Genomic DNA, 17009 nt, shown 5'->3' with positions numbered 1-17009 from the left:
CTCTCAAATAAATAAATAAAATCTTTAAAAAAAAAAAGAAAAAAACATGGGCAAGGAAGAGAGATCAACCCTAGCTGGGGTACCAGAAAGAGGCAGAGAAAGAACGCTGTGGCACCTGATGAGGATATTAAGTTCTTCGCTTTCCAGCTGTAGACTGGCCTTCTCCTGGTTTAGCTGCAACTGAAGCTTTTGGTTCAGGTCAAGCAGATTCTCATTCTTGCTGTCATCCTGCAAAGACTAGGGATCCAGGGCAGGAGAAACTGAGAGGAGATCTCCCTTGTCCTAGGAGAACACCCTCTCCTCAGACTGCCCCGGTAACTACCTTCATGATAGAATATATCTGCTTTTCCAGCTGCCGTATCTGGGCCACATGCTGCCGCACAGCCTCCTGCAAATGTAGTATGCTACTGCGCTGTTCCTCAGGATTGCTAGAGATCTCGAGCTGGAACCTGACCCGCTGCTTCTTCTCACTATGCTCCTGAAGCAGTGGAAAAGGAAATGAACAAGATTTTTTTAACAGATATGTCTTGCAGTAAAGTGAAACAGAAAAAGTGACAAGGAATATGGATCTCTTCTAGAAAGCTTACCTGTATCTGTCAGCATTAGTAGCAAGTGTAAGGGGCAGGCCCATGCAGAAGTAGTAAAGATTTCACAGTAAGCCAGTCCCACAGGGTAGGGATGGAGGTGATAGTGGGGACTAGTTACTGATTTCAGAGGTATCAAAGTGACTGAGTAGAGAACTGACCAAGAAAAACAATCAAGTAAACAAGCTCTACAGTCTCTCGAACACTCATGACCCTTCCTGGATAAGTGAAATTTCAATAGCTGCTACTGATTAACAGAGGATGTACCAATCACAAGGCCCTTTTTCAGTCTGAATCATGGCTTTTCTTACTGGACCCCAAATAAAGCACAAGGTCTATGGGTTCCTGTGAGGCTAACTGGCATTCTATAAAGGACCATGCTCACCTTCCGCTTAGGTTCTACGTGGAGCAGCAGGTTGTTGACAATGTCCAGGATCATGGCATACTGAGCCGGGTTGGTGGAGATTTCCAGCTCATGATGAATAAGGGTAAAGGTATCCACAGCCCCTACGTAATTGTTAGCAGCTAAGTAAGAAACTCAAGGTTCTCTCTAAATACCTACCCCATCTTTAAACCCATACTTGGAACCTCTCCTGTTAACCCCATAGAAACAGCTTAGTGAGATGTTCATGGGTAGAAATATGTTTGCTTATTTTAGAATCAAACAATTCCCATTCATCCCAGTTCCCTCCAAGAGCACACTTCAGCCTCTTACAGCAGACCATACATAATGCAGAGCAAAGTAATGTCCAGTGCACAGTGGGACTTCTAATAACACTACTGACTCAGAACCATGAAGGAAGCAACTACTTTCACAAGTACCCTAGTCCCCTTCTAAAAGCCTTTCAAGCCCTGAATACCTTCCTGTTTCTTTAGGAGATCTTCCTTTTCCTGGTTCTCATGGACCTCGGGTGGTTTAATCTGAGTTGCCAGCTCAGGATCAATGTCATGGCTGTAACTGATATAGTACATTCGGCAGCTACAGCGTGAAATGATCCGCTGGACTTGCTGGGCTTGCTGCGCTTCAGCTGGCTGGTTCCAATCTGGGAAGAAGTGGGAAAGAGATAAAAGACATTCTCAATAAAGGTACTGTAAGAGCTAGGAGTGATGTCTCTGGCTACATGTGATATCTAGGGAACTCTATAGACACTTGCTTTCAACCTAGCCTAACACAAAATGGTCCCACCCCAGCATATGTTAATCTTGAGAGTATATACGAAAATGCGCCTCTCTTCCTAACCACATGATGGGAATAAGGGAGCACTGACCTGTGGTGGTGGTAACCATGCCTCCCACTGCCTGCCCGCTCTCCATCAGCTCCTGCACAGAATCCAGACTACGCTGCCGGTGCTCCTCGATATTCTTTACCTGAAGACAGAGATACAGGCACATTTAACTCCTGGCCAACTGGGTCACAGACCTTTAAGATGCAAGCAGTTATACTTACTATTCAGACTTCCACTGCCTAGAATAGCCTAAGGATCTCCCATGGTAGAAGACATACGTGACTCCCTCCTGGCCCAAACCACTCAAATTCCCCAAAGCCAAATGATTTACATGCACAATTGCCAAACCTGCAGGCCTGAGGCCAGAAAAGCAAGCTAGGTTAAAATTAAATCCTGTCCTACCTCACACCTATTAGGATAGCTACTATCAAAAAAAAAAAAAAAAGAGAGAGAGAGAGAGAATATACCAAATGCTGGCAAGGGTATGCTGAAATTGGATCCCTTGTGCACTGCTGGGGATGTGTCAAATGGTATAATGGTACTGTGGCAAATACTACGTCAAGCACAATTCCTCAAAAAGTTAAGAACAGAATTACTGTATGATCCAGCAATTCTACTTCTGGATATATACACAAAAGAACTGAAAGCAAGGTCTTGAAGAGATTTGTATATGTTCATATGGCATTATTCACAATAGCTAAAATATGGAAGAAACCCAAATATCCATTGGTAGATGAATGGATAAGCAATATGTGGTGTATACACACACACACACACACACACACACACACAAAATGGAATTCAGTCTTAAAAAGGAAGATGCTGGGGCACCTGGGTGGCTCAGTTGGTTAAGCGTCTGACTCTTGATTTTGGCTCAGGTCATAATCTCAGGGTTGTGAGATGAAGCCCCACACTGGGCTCTGCAGTGTGCACAGAGCCTGCTTAAGATTCTCTGCCCTTCCCCCTATCTGCCTCTCTCTCTTTCCCACTTCCTTTCTCCCTCTCTTAAAAAAAAAAAAAGGAAGACGCTACAACACAGATAAACCTTGAAGAGATTCTAGAAAGTGAAATTAAGTCAGTTACAAAAAGACAAGTGCTATATGATTTCATTTATATGAGATACTTAAGAATAGTCAAAACTAGGGGTGCCTGGGTGGCTCAGTGGGTTAAGCCTCTGCCTTCAGCTCAGGTCATGATCCCAGGGTCCTGGGATCGAGCCCCGCATTGGGCTCTCTGCTCAGCGGGGAGCCTGCTTCCCCCTCTGTCTCTGCCTGCCTCTCTGCCTACTTGTGATCACTGTCTGTCAAATAAATAAATAAAAACTTAAAAAAAAAAAAAAAGGATAGTCAAAACTAGATGCCTAGGTGGCTCAGTCATTAAGTGTCTGCCTTCAGCTCGGGTCATGATCCCAGCGACCAGGGATCGAGGACCCCTGAGCAGGGAGCCTGCTTCTCCCTCTTCCACTCCCCCTGCTGGTGTTCCCTCTCTCACTGTCTATATCAAATAAACAAATAAAATCTTAAAAAAACAAAAACAAAAATGAATAGTCAAAATTATAGAGACAGAAAGTACAATGGTGGTTGTTAAGGACTGAAAAGGGGAGGTGGGGAGTTATTGTTTAATGGGTACAATTTCAGTTTTACAAGATGAGGAGTCATGGAGATGGATAGTAGTGATGGTTGAATAACATCATGAATATATTTAATACCACCAAACCTTATACTTAAAAATGGTTAAAACAGTAAATTTTGTATGTATTTTACCAAAATTAAGAAAACAGGAAAAAATTCAAATCATGTTAAGCACAACAAATTTCATCAAAACCAATGACTTTCCCATCCACTTTGATATTCATGTGTTTGTATTCTTGCTGTTTTCTGTCTTCAGATGATCACTCTGACACTTGCTATGGGGTAAGGGGAATGAATTCTTTTTTTTTTTTTTTTAAGATTTTATTTATTTATTTGACAGACAGAGATCACAAGTAGGCAGAGAGGTAGGCAGGCAGAGAGAGAGAAGGAAGCAGGCTCCCTGCTGAACTAAAGTCTCTGCTCAGCTGAAGTCAAAATGAGTAACAGAATGAGTGATATGGATAGACCATAAGCAAATCTGCCAAGTCACAAAAAATTCATATAGGAAAGGCAAGATAAAAGTTCCCTGCCAACTCAGTAAAGGACACCATAAGCAAAACAAACAGGCAACCTATTGAATGGAAGAAGGTATTTGCAAATGATACATAAGGAACTCCTACAACTCAACACCAAAAAAACATTAATCCAATTTAAAAATGGGCAGAAGACCTGAGTAGATGTTTTTCCAAAAAAGACATACAGATGCCTAACAGAAACACGGAAAGATGTTCAACATCACTGATCATCAGGGTAATGCAAATCAAAACCACTTCACACCAAAATAGCTAGTATCAGGGTTTCTGGGTGGATCAGTTGGTTCAACGATTGACTCTTGGTTTCAGCTCAGGTCATGATTTCAGGGCTTCAGCTTGGCACTCAGCATGGAGTCTGCTCCAGATTCTCTCTCCCACTCTCTCTCCCTCTGCCCCTACCCCTGAACACCCCTGCACAACAAGCACACTTTTTCCCTCTCTCAAATAAATAAAATCTTTAAAAAAAAAAAAAAAGATTTTATTTATTTATTTGACAGATAGAGATCACAAGTAGGCAGAGAGGCAAGCAGAGAAAGAGGAGGAAGCAGGCTCCCCACCAAGCAGGAAGCCCAGGACCCGGGGATCATGACCTGAGCCGAAGGCAGAGGCCTTAACCAACCCACTGAGCCACCCAGGCACCCCAAATAAATAAAATCTAAAAAAAACCCCAAAAAAACCCACCCACAAAGTCCCTCCCATCTAAGCCAAATACACATTCTATTCTAATGCTAATACCATAGCCTGACAGGGAATAAAGGGTTCACATGCAAAAGAAGGCATGCCTAAAAGAAGCAGAGGCCCAGAAAATGCTAGAGAGATCTTACATAGCTCATCTTGCCCACCTCTGCCTGAGTAGTTAGAATCTTCTGTGCCTACCTCCTGAGGCTAATGGTAAAGAGCACGGCTTGTCTGAACCACAGCTGTAATATGATACATTACATGACCTCTCATATTATCAACAACCTGACCCTTCCTTGGCTTGACATCTGATTAAATTATTACCTTGTATGTAATTACATCTGAGGTTGCTAGATTTGAGCCCAAAGGTTCTTGGAGTAAGAAGCACCAGGCAGGGAAGAGGGATTAGCTTTTTCCCCATTGAGTATAATGGCAAATGAAGTTACCACACTGGTGCTTACCAGTGTGAAGTTACCACAGCTGGATGCATAAGTCGTTTGGGTGTACCATGCCCAGCACAACGTGACCACTTCACGCCTGTGTAAGAATACGGACTAGGTACATCTTACCTTATAAACTATTAGATCTCTCAATAATTCTGATATTATATCTTAGAAATTATAATGCAAACTGTTTTACTAAGCTGAAAAGAAAACCTACAGCCTAGTCCCTGCCAACTGCTCATAAGTTCACCATCTAAGAAAATATTACCTTGACACACACGCCACCCCTGACCTAACAACTTTTTAAAAATGGTAGGATTATTTTCCCTCTAAATGAAGCTTTGTGTTTTTCAAAGCACTGTCTCACTGATCCTTTCAATAATCTTGTGAGAGGGAAGTATTAATTCAATTGTATAAATAACAATGACATGCTCAAGGGCTCATAGCTACTATAATAGCAAAAGTGGCATTAGAACTCACATAACCTGACTGCTAGACAAGCAATCTTTCTATCCAACCTTACTACTTTGCTGAAACAACCAATCAACCATCTTCATAAGAGAAATAAGAAAAAGGGCAGATAGAGAACTTATCTAAAGTTCTCAAACTTACTGCCTATTTTCTTGGCTGCCCACTGATTGTGTGCTTTATTAGCAGGGGTCAGCAATCTTCTCAAAAGTAAAAAAGTTCTTGGGGTGCCTGGGTGGCTCAGAGGGTTAAGCCTCTGCCTTCGGCTCAGGTCATGGTCTCAGGGTCCTGGGATAGAGCCCCACATTGGGCTCTCTGCTCTGCGGGGAGCATGCTTTCCCTCTCTGCCTGCCTCTCTACCTACTTGTGATCTCTCTGTCAAATAAATAAATAAAATCTTAAAAAAAAGAGAGAGAAGTAAAAAAGTTCGAACCTACTTTATTCTGGTGCTGGGAAATGAGGTAAGAATTTCCTTTGCAATGAAAAAGAATACCAAGAGATTAAAAAAAAAAAAAATCACTATGTGCTCACAGACCACAAATCAGAGACTACCTACAATTCCTACATTCAAGGTGTTACCAGCTTCATTATTCTACTAAGCTGGAGCAACGGGTACTAGCAGGAATCTTGCAAATAGTCTGCTGGAAGGAGCCAAATACGGAAAACTGTGACTAAAATGGGCCTTCCCGGTGCCACTGACTAACCTCTAACCAGAGCTGTCGGCCATCCTGCTCAGTGGGGCTGCTTTCAGTGGTGGCGAAGTACTGCATGCCATCCAGTAAGCAAGTCCAGGATGTCTTTTGCTTCAACGTGTCACCATACCAGGCTGGATGGTGTTGGCACTGCAGCAGCTGAGCTTTGGCAGCTGACACAATGACACAGCCTTCTGTCTCTGCTCCACGAAGAACCATCTATAGCACAGACAGAAACAGAATTACAGCACAAGAACCACCAGGGAAGGTGAGAAGGTTAGTGAAAGGATTGTACCAATGACTACAGCTGGGCCTAATTCTGGCTTACTGAGTGAATGCTATGGTTTGAGATATGAAAGTTGGATTATCCTGGATACCTGCTGGAAGGAATATTTTTTTGGAACTCTGTCTGCCCATTCTTATTTGGTGGCGGGAGAAGATGAAGTTAGTATGATCTAACTCAAGGCTGAGGTGCTCTGGTAAAGAGAAGTTACCTGGCAGTTAACCAGCTCAATAAGGCAGTTTCGGTTATATATGTCATCCGTCTGGCAGGCAGCAATGCCACACAACTGGTCACTCACACCTGACTCCTCTTCTGTGAACACTACAAACCTATCCGTCTCTTCAATCAGCTTCTGCAACATGTAGGCACCTGCAGGGAAAAAGCAAGTGGGAAAAAAGTCATAATCTCAAAGGGATGGGGAACACATCTAGAGCCAAAATGATCTTCCTTCAATTTCTCTACAACACATTCTCCTATCTGCAACTTACCACTCCACCCCTTCATCCTTGAGAGCAAAATAAGGGTTGTTATTTCATTTTCCCTTCAATTTAACAAAAGTAATAGATTCCCAAAAGAAACTTAGAAATACTATATAAGTGGCAGCATTTTTTTCTCCTAGGTATATCAAACTCTGAATTATTCTAGGATCTTTTTTTTTCTCATTTTGTTACTTGTATTTTTCACTTCGTATTATCTTAAACGTTTGTTGACCACTCCTTTCCCCATGAAACCACTCCCTTGCCATTAGTGCCACTGTGTTCTCATACTTCTACTGCTTCCTCTGATTATGCCTCTAAATCCTTTTCTCCCAAGTTTTAGAAAATGAGTATCTCCTAAGGTCCATCCTTGGCATGTTCCCCTCTTCCTCTTTTCTTCTAATGAGTTTGTTTAACAGTGTGTTATGGTTAATAGCTGCCTCCAGAATCAGACTAGTCTGCCTGTATTTAAGATCCTATCTCTGCCAGTTTCTTGATTGTGACCTTTGGCAGCTTGCTTTAACCTGGGCCTCAGTTTCCATGTCTGTAAAATAAGAGTAAGTGTCTCATAAGATTGTTGAGGGAATTTAATGCAACAACATATAGAAGTATTTTGCAGAGTACCTGCCACACAGTAGGCAACTATTATTACCTCCTTGGCCTTACCTCTTAGCTCATGCTGAAACTCCCAAAATCTTCAACTCTAGTACTAAACTTTTAGATCTCATCTCCAGCTGTTAGACATTACCTAGATGTGTTCCTTGCGTTGCACATTTCATAGACACATTAACATTTCTATTTATCTCCCCATCTCCATTCTCACTGCCTCTACCATTACATGTTGTTGGGATGCCACAATAGTTTCCTTATCGGTCCCTCCACCTCCAGTTTTCCCCCCGAGTCCTCCTCCACAGCACCCCAAGATTTATCTTCCTAAAAATTAAGTCTAATGATGACACATCCCTATTCAAAAGCCTTCAGTAGTTCACCACTGTCTGGTAAGTAAGGACCGAAAACTCCTTAGCCTTGTACGGAAGACCTTTGATGGTCTATGTGCAGCCTTCCTTTCCAGGATCTTCCCTCACCCCTCATCTTAGCTACTCTCTATGACAACTCTCCTTTGAATGTACTGAGCTTTACCAATTCTACTCCTATCAGGATACGCCCTCTGCCTTGAATGCCCTTTCTCCCTATTTGCACAAGTTCAAACCATATTAAGGCTTCGAAGTCCAGCTTACATGTTACTTCATCAATAAATCTTTCCCTGATTGCACTCCCTCCTTCACTCTAGTCAAGAACTCCCATATACTTTCACTTCTCACTTGTGACATCATCACTTTTCACCTTGTTCTAAACTCACCATGAACTTGCATTCCTCTGTACTTATCATTCCTTCTCCCTAAAATGCCCTCTCCTTTCTCCTTGCCTGTTGAAGTCTTACTCATCTTTCTTTTTTTTTTTAAAGAGTTTATTTATTTATTTGACAGACAGAGATCACAAGTAGGCAGAGAGGCAGGCAGGGGTCGGAAGCAGGCTCTCTGCTGAGCAGGGAGCCCGACGCGGAGCTCAATCCCAGGACCCTGGGATCATGACCTGAGCCGAAGAGGCTTTAACCCACTGAGCCACCCAGGCGCCCCTCTTACTCATCTTTTAAGGCCCATCTCAACTATCTTTTCTGGGAAGCCTTTCTAGACTTCCCGATGCTGATTTAAATACTTTCTTCTTGAACATTCTTACAAAGCATTTTCATAATGAAATAATAATTTACATGCCTACCTACTAGTTTCTGAGCTTTCCCTCATCTTTATATCACTAATGTCTAAGGTTATGTCTGGTGCATTATAAATCATCTATAAGCTAAGAAGAATCTATGAATGAATGAGTGGTTGAGTGAATGAACAAATAATCTTAGCTCATCCATAAACTACTTGCTGTGGCAAGTAGAATGTCTTTCATTTTATATCTCTTTTATGTCTTATATATCTCTCATGAACCCAGCACGGTGCTTTGTGCCTGTTAAGTACTCAATATTTGCTGACTGAACAAATTAATTCATCAAACCACAAAACAATTCTTTAATCCTTTCTTTCCCTTACTCATACTGTTTTGGCCCATCACTCCTTCATGATCCTCTTCTCTTGGACACAGGATCACACCCTTTAAATGGCCTTATATCATTGCTATGTAAGACTAAGGTGGACTGGGTCACCTGCATGGCTCAGTCAGATAAGCATCTGCCTTCAGCTCAGGTCATGATCCCAGGGTCCTGGGACTGAGTCCTGCTTCAGGCTCCCTGCTCAGCAGGGAACATACTTCTCCCTCCCCCTTTGCCCCTCCCCCTCAGCTCCTGCACACTCTCTCTGTCAAATAAATAAAATCTTAAAAAAAAAAAAAAGAAAGGGGTGCCTGGATGGCTCAGTGGGTTAAAGCCTCTGCCTTTGGCTCAGTTCATGATCCCAGGGTCCTGGGATCGAGCCCCGCGTCGGGTTCTCTGCTCAGCAGGGAGCCTGCTTCCCACCTCTCTCTCTGCCTGCCTCTCTGCCTACTTGTGATCTCTGTCTGTTAAATAAATAAATAAATAAATCTTTAAAAAAGAGAGAGAGAGAGAGAGAGACTAAGGCGGCCTAATATGGAGAAACAATAGTTTTCATCTCTACACCTAGACGGAACCATCCATGATTTAGTCCTTCCCAATTCCTGTCCAATCCCATGGACATATTCTAACCCTAACCTGATGAAGTCTCATCTGCCCAGCTTACCTCCTGATGACCCCTTCTCAGGCTGTCCACTAAAGCTGGGAGTGTTGACGGGAGGTGGGGCTGGGGCACTGGTCAGAACACTCTGCTTTGGCTTTTTAGCAGGCATCTGGGGTTCAATCTTTAACCCCTTCAGGGCCTCAGTAGACAGGTTACGTTTGAGTACTGCTGCCTTTTTATAGCCATCATATAAGCCAAAGGCAATGTCCCGATTGGTGGTTGTCCACGAAGCCCGTAAATCTACCAAGTGCAGCTGGTGTGTGTGAAAGGCAGGATCCCCAACCCGAGCAGAGAGCTCCTAAGAAACAAGAACCACAAGATAGCATGGAAATTCCCACAATTTCTCCCATACCACAGATATAGAGATAAGAAAACAAACTTGTTGAATAAGCAATCTATTTGGGTGCCTGGCTCAGTTGGTTAAGCATCTGCTTTCGGCTCAGGTCATGAGCCCAGGGTCCTGGGATCAAGTCAAGTCCCACGTCGGGGGTCGGGGAGGCCCTGCTCAGTGGAAGTGTGTCTCTCCCTCTGCTCCTCCCCCTGCTCATGCTTTCACTCATTCTCTTTCATATAAATAAATAAAATCTTTAACCAAAAAAAAAATTTCTCTCTCCCTCTCCTTCTGCCCCCCCGCCACCTAAAAAGAAAAAAAAAAATCTGTTCTAGGAGAGATAAGACAACCCTAGAGAAAGAAAAACTAAGTGGTCTTAATGTGTGCATTAGACTACACTCAGACTATATCCACTATATTTATATGGTTCAGAAAATGTCAACATATGATCACCTAACTGTCTCAGTCAGTAGAGCATGTGACTCTTGATCTCAGGGTTGTGAATTCAAGCCCCAGCTTGGGCATGGAGCCTACTTAATTAAAAACCAGAAGAAAAAAAATTTCAACATAAAATCTTTCCTTAATTAGGGGGCAAAAAATCCCACCAAATAAGGTCCTAGGAAAAAAGTTTTACTGTTTCCTGAAGTGCAAGAGACTATCTTTAGAAGGAGAGGGAGAAAAGGAATTTTCAAAAAGAGGGACACTGATACAGCTGATAGTGAATTCATTATATAATAATGATATATATGCTTGGAATGTAGTTAGAAACATTACCGGGACCTTTGCCTGAAATCCACTGCCATGGACTGAATTGTTGCCCCAACCAAACTTCATATGTTGAGACCATAATCCCCAGTATGATAATACTTGGAGATGTGGCCTTTAGGAGGTAATTAGGTTTAAATGTCATGAGGGTGGGGCCTTATGATAGGATCAGTGTGCCCTTATAAGAAGAGACACCAACGAGGATGCTCCCTTTCTCTTTTCCTGCCTTGTGAGGACACAGCAAAGGCAACTGTCTACAAGACAGGAAAGAGTGCCAAAGGTGCCAAAGACTATGCTTGGCACCCTGATCTTAGACCTCCAGACCCCAAAACTGTGAGAAATATATTTTTGTTGTTTAAGCCACACAGTCTTCGGTATTTTGTTATGGCTGCCCAAATAAACCAAGACACGTACAGATACAAATAAGGTCGTAAGGAGACTGAGTCACGCGGTACCTCTTCAGCTGTGCGATTGCTGTGCCGCTGGTAGGTGAGGGAGGACAGGCTCAGTAGGTGGGTCTTTGTCACCAAAGGATCAAGGCAGTGATCAGCATTCTCTTCAGTGGGCGAAGCCATCAGGTGAACAGTCACCTGACTTAGGTCACTAACCATCTGGGTCACACTCCAGTCAGAGATGAGGCGCCGCATCACTGTGCCCGCTGAGACAAGGAGCCATACAGAGCCCATGCAGACTGATACAGAAGGGCAGTGTGGGACAGAAAGCAGGAAGAGGAACGAGAAGGGCGAAGAGGGCAAGGACTACGAGAAAGGAAGGCAGTTTTTGAACCTACCTTGAGGTATAAGCCGCTGAGTTCCCCTAGTGAAGACATGGCCCTGACTGCACTCAATCTGGATGCCCCGTTGCTGGGCAAATGAGGCCCAATAGTGCACCTGACAAGCAGAGAGCATAACGCTGAACAAAGAATGGTATCCAAGAGATGATGAAGATAAGGAAAAAATGAGAAAACTAGGGAAGGGGAACAGAACTGAAGATGTCAGAGCCTGACCTGCAGCTGGGGAAAAAGCGCAGTATAGGAAAGCTGCTTGTAGTGCTGGCCAAGTTTCTTCTTGCTCGGTTTCAGGTTATTGAAGAGCTTTCCCCGACAGATAGGCCTTGTGACACTAGTCCAAGTTGCCCAGAAGTTCTGCATCCAGCGCAGGGTACTACTATATAACAGAATCCGGGGCTGGGATATTGCTGTAAAAGACAAGATAGATATCTCCTACCTGTGATTAAAACAGAGATGAACCTAAATCCATCCCTAGCTTCAGCTTTTAGAAGTTTAAAAACCCAAGCAGCATTCAGCCTCAAGTCAATATCCCCAATACCCTTTCCTTTTAAAGATCTAAGCTTTGGGGCCGCCTGGGTGGCACAGATGGTTAGGCCTCTGCCTTTGGTTCAAGTCATGATCTCCAGGTCCTGGGATAGAGCCCCGCATCTGGATCCCTGCTCAGTGGGGAGTCTGCTTCTCCCTCTCTGCTTGTACTCTCTCTCTCCCAAATAAATAAAATCTAAAAAAAAATAAAAATCTAAGCTTTGTCTTCACCAACCCTTTCTCAAAAAAAGGTCCTAATCCAAATCCTCCCTTGCTTTCCCTATCCCCGCCCCAAAGGGTCAAGTCCTTTGTGTTTAAGCCCATCCTCCCAACTCTTCCTCCCACTGTCCCAGACCCAAGCCTCACTCCCACTGTGCCGGGTCAGATCCATCTTGATGGAGAGATTGAGGTTCTCAGAGCGGAATGCCCGGTAGGAGTCATGGAGTTGGCCCAAGGGCACCTCAGGCAGAAACTCTGGAGCCCGCAGAGTGACACTGTGGTGATCATGGGGGTTCCCATGGCATAGCCACTGCAGGTCCAGTGTCATGCAGAGGTCAGGCAGGTGAAGGAAGCAGCAGTCATCATACCTGTCTCACAAAAGAGTCCCAGCTCTCAGTGCCCTGATCACTTGTAATCCCCTGGCTCTTCCCCTCTCCCTCCAACCTGAATCCCTCCCCCTGTTGAGGCCCCACCCATCACTCCACTCACTTAGAAGCTGTTCTCACGTTGACATCCAAGTCACCCTTGAACACAAATTGACCAGGTTTCCAATGAAAAGACAGGTGGCTCCACTCCCAGTGCATATTTTCTGTTGTGTTGTATGGGTCCTGTAACCACCCCCAACAACTCGGTGAGATCTGGATTAGACTATCTCCCAATCTCCCAAATAAGTACCACTGGGTCTCCCCCTTCCATGTGCTATACAAGCCCCAATCATAGCATCCTAGTAAGAAAACAACTCCGGAACCCCTCACCTCAGTAGCCAGTTGGTGCAGATTTGCCTGTTCAATGTCCATGTGCCAGTCCCCATGGAACAGAAGACGGCTCTTGTCCCACCAGGGCAAGGGTGGGCTGGGGTCAGCTGAGGGCTTGGTCAAGAGGTCCACAGACTGGCTAATCAGTGTCCAGGCTGGATCCCAGCACGGGCCCCATACCACTGTGTACTGAAAGATTTCCGCTGGGATAGAGGAGCAAAGGGTACAGCTTATTACGCTACTTCTTTCTTCACTCCGGAGGGCCTCAGCTCATCTCCCATCCCAGCCATCACAACGTCCCTCAGCCACACCAACTGCCCTCCTCTACTCACAGTGGAAGTCGTGGTAGAACTTGAGTGGGGGCATGTTCCTCTCTACTGCCACATTACCCCATGGAAGCCCCAAGTGCAAGATTTGACGCCGCCGGGAGCAAGGCTGACCACTCTGCTCGGTGCCCACAAGTCGACCCATCAGCCGCCAGTCACGTATCTCAAACAGGTACCGGGGATAATCTCTTATCCGAACTGTTATTACAGGGAGGATATACGCTGGCTATTCAGAGGACTGTCTCAATATTCTTGAGCATTTTCTCCCCTGCCACTACTTTTACCCATCTATTTAACAAGGTCAACTGAGAGAACAATAGCTGGCAGTTGGCAGGAAAGCTGGAAAATGGCGTGGAGACACGAGCAGGTGGTGAGGAGAATAACACCGAGATCCAAGAGGCACACTAACCCTGAAGATGACTGTGTTAGTTGTCCTTCGTGTTAGCCAAGCAGTTTCAGGGTGAAATTCAGGAACCAAGAAATGAAGAGGAGCCCACCCATCCCACTCCACCCATCCAAAAACCACCACAGTTCCCAGTATAACTGAGTTCCTCTGCAGTCACTCAGAGAGCTTTCTGGAGCTCTGAGGGCGAACACTACACTCTATTTACAAATGAGGAAGTGTTACTTACCCAAAAATGTCTTAACACTGCACTTGAGCATACGACACCACTGAATGACAAGATCTATCCCCTCAGCAGGGAAAGGGCTGCCTGGATCAAGCTCTTGAACTTGCTCTATCACACGCTCAGGCCCATGGAAGGAGGCATCTGCCAGAGCTACCAGTTCTAGCCCTGACAGGCTCCAAGTGAGCAGAGCCCGGCGCATAGGTGTGTTGCCATAGAGACGACGGGAGCGCTGAATGTAGATTTCAATGTTTTTATGTTCCAAAGAGGCATAGAGCTCCTCAATTTTACGGGCTGGCAGTAACTCCCCATGTTGCTTCCGAAGGGCAGCCACCTTGGCATCCAGCAACTGCAGCCTTTTGGCGCTCTCCTTACTTTCATCCTTCATTAGTTCATAGTTATCACGAAGTTTCACCTCAAAAACGTCATCCAGGAAAACCCATGAGAAGTGATGAACCTTCAAGAGCAGATCAGGTGGGAGTGCGGCAGGGCTTGGAGAAGCCGGAGCAGGAGTTCCTCCATGCAGCCCCTTCAGCCATTTCTGTACGCCCACAGCCTCATCCAGAGTTCGAGAGAAATCATACTGATAAGGAAACTCCACTGAGACTGAGCCCAGGGAGAGAAGCCACACACGGTTCCGGAGGGTCTGCAGCACGGGGAAAGGATTCCGGTGGAGGATCATCTCCTCCAGTTCGGGCAGCAACTGTACCTCCACCTCCTTGAAGTTGAAGATGCTATTGCCATCAAAGCCAGCAGCCAGCTCTGGGCAGTAAGCCTGCAGCGAACCCCCATGCCGGCTCAGCGACACACTCTCCGCAGCCAGGGTAATGAACTTGTCCTCAGCTACAAAAGCTGTCAGCTTAGCTGTGCTCACCTCTAGCGTCAGGTTTAGTAGCCGCTTTGGGGGAGATGGCTCAGGGAGAAGGCCTTCTGGTTCAGACGCAGTCTCTGGGATCTCTAGAGCAAGGAGTGGCACAGACTCGGGAAACAGAGTGGCTCGCAGTAGGTCTCGGCAATGCAGGGTAGCCAGGACGTGCTGGTATAGGTACATGTGATCTGGAGGGCTCCAAAGTAAGGTGAGCCCTGTACCACACTGAACCTTCAGGGAGCAAGAGAAAAGGATCTGTCAATTACAAGATCCCAAAATAGGAGAGATGGATGAGATTATTATACATGCACACCTGGGTCCAGAACCATCTCCACTCAGGACCATTTCCTGAGCAACTGCATCAATTACACCCTTGCCTTGTTCTCCTTAGCATGAATATATGGAGCTAACAGTTCTTACTTACACACTCTTGAGTTCCCAACTGGATTCTAGACTGTTGATTCTTCAGTATCTACCACAGAATATACAGTATATACAGCACATACTTAATAAGTCATTTGACTTTTTGTTTCTGTGAGTTATCTTTCTATAATAGCCGTACCCTATATAATAACCATTTTTTTAAAGATTTTATTTATTTATTTGACAGAGATCACAAGTAGGCAGAGAGAGAGGGGGAAGCAGGCTCCCTGCCAAGCAGAGACCCCGATGCAGGGCTCGATCCCAGGACCCTGAGATCATGACCCAAGCCGAAGGCAGAGGCCCAACCCACTGAGCCACCCAGGCACCCCAGTAATAACCATTTTAATAATCACTTTGAAAGTTTTTTTTTTAATTTTTAAATTTTTTTATAAACATATAATGTATTATTAGCCCCAGGGATACAGGTCTGTGAATCGCCAGGTTTACACACTTCACAGCACTCACCATAGCACATACCCTCCCCAATGTCCATACACTTTGAAAGTTTCATGCAGGGCACCTGGGTACCTCAGTCAGTCAAGCATCTGCTTTTGGCTGAGGTCATGATCCCATCATAGGGAGACTACTTCTCCCTCTGCCCCTCACCCTGCTTGTGCTCTCTCCCCCACTCTTTACTTTAATAAGTAAATAAAATCTTTAAAAAAAAAAACTGTTGGGGCGCCTGGGTGGCTCAGTGGGTTAAAGCCTCTGCCTTCGGCTCGGGTCATGATTCCAGGGTTCTGGGATCGAGCCCCGCATCGGGCTCTGCTCAGCAGGGAGACTGCTTCCTCCTCTCTCTCTGCCTACTTGTGATCTCTGTCTGTCAAATAAATAAATAAAATTAAAAAAAAAAACAAACTGTTTCATGCAATGATTGCATCTTGACTTAATTTTTTTTTTTTAAAGATTTTATTTATTGGGGCACCGGGATGGCTCTGGCTCAGTGGGTTAAAGCCTCTGCCTTCGGCTCAGGTCATGATCCCAGGGTCCTGGGATTGAGCCCCGATCGGGCTCTCTGTGCAGCAGGGAGCCTGCTTCCCCCTCTCTTTCTGCCTGCCTCTCTGCCTACTTGTGATCTCCACCTGTCAAATAAATAAACGAAATCTTTAAAAAAAATTTTAAAAAAGAGATTTTATTTATTGGGGCGCCTGGTGGCTCAGTGGGTTAAGCCTCTGCCTTCAGCTCAGGTCATGGTCCCAGGGTCCTGGGATCCAGCCCCGTACTGGACTCTCTGCTCAGCAGGGAGCCTGCTCCTCACCCCCACCCCCGCCTGCCTCTCTGCCCACTTGTGATCTCTGTCAAATAAATAAATAAAATTTTTTTAAAAGATTTTATTTATTCATTTTAGGGGGAGAGAGTGTGTGTGCGAATGGGGAGGGGCAGAGGGAGAGGGAGAAAGTATCTGAAGATTTCACACTGAGCGCAGAGCCTGACATGGGGCTCGACCTCACAACCACGAGATCACAACCTGAGCGGAAACCAAGAGTCGGACACTCAACCAACAGAGCCATCCAGGTGCCCCTTAATTTAATTCTTAAAAAATATAAAAAAGACTGACCACACAAGTCAATACAGCAAATGACTTATATGTGAAAGTGTGCTTCAAAGAAA

The 17009-nt window shown here is 44.9% G+C and overlaps 1 protein-coding gene across 5 annotated transcripts in view; it reads right to left on the bottom strand.

The window, feature by feature from the left end:
* Window positions 1–17009, bottom strand: part of KIAA0100 (KIAA0100 ortholog) — a 30927-nt gene that overhangs the window by 4670 nt on the left and 9248 nt on the right. For 4 of the 5 annotated variants that reach the window (XR_004381211.1, XM_032845378.1, XM_032845376.1 and 1 more), the window contains exons 16-32: window positions 14114–15206; window positions 13488–13679; window positions 13156–13358; window positions 12890–13008; window positions 12548–12768; window positions 11873–12063; window positions 11657–11756; window positions 11322–11524; window positions 9774–10068; window positions 6750–6907; window positions 6268–6474; window positions 1853–1952; window positions 1445–1627; window positions 970–1091; window positions 588–593; window positions 323–478; window positions 116–237 (exon numbers count right to left, since the gene is read on the bottom strand). Coding sequence is in view for 4 of the 5 variants with exons in the window: in XM_032845378.1 (XP_032701269.1) it covers window positions 116–237; window positions 323–478; window positions 588–593; window positions 970–1091; window positions 1445–1627; window positions 1853–1952; window positions 6268–6474; window positions 6750–6907; window positions 9774–10068; window positions 11322–11524; window positions 11657–11756; window positions 11873–12063; window positions 12548–12768; window positions 12890–13008; window positions 13156–13358; window positions 13488–13679; window positions 14114–15206 (3671 nt within the window). In the remaining variant the exon portion in view is untranslated. The remainder of the gene's footprint in view (window positions 1–115; window positions 238–322; window positions 479–587; window positions 594–969; window positions 1092–1444; window positions 1628–1852; window positions 1953–6267; window positions 6475–6749; window positions 6908–9773; window positions 10069–11321; window positions 11525–11656; window positions 11757–11872; window positions 12064–12547; window positions 12769–12889; window positions 13009–13155; window positions 13359–13487; window positions 13680–14113; window positions 15207–17009) is intronic. The other variant, XM_032845377.1, reaches the window with a different exon arrangement.

Source organism: Lontra canadensis, unplaced genomic scaffold, assembly GCF_010015895.1.
Source record: "Lontra canadensis isolate GAN:19392208 unplaced genomic scaffold, GSC_riverotter_1.0 scaffold163, whole genome shotgun sequence".
In the NCBI taxonomy this organism is placed as follows: domain Eukaryota; kingdom Metazoa; phylum Chordata; class Mammalia; order Carnivora; family Mustelidae; genus Lontra; species Lontra canadensis.
The sequence above is the reverse complement of the archived record's forward strand: the minus strand, read 5'-3'. Positions and strand labels throughout refer to the sequence as shown.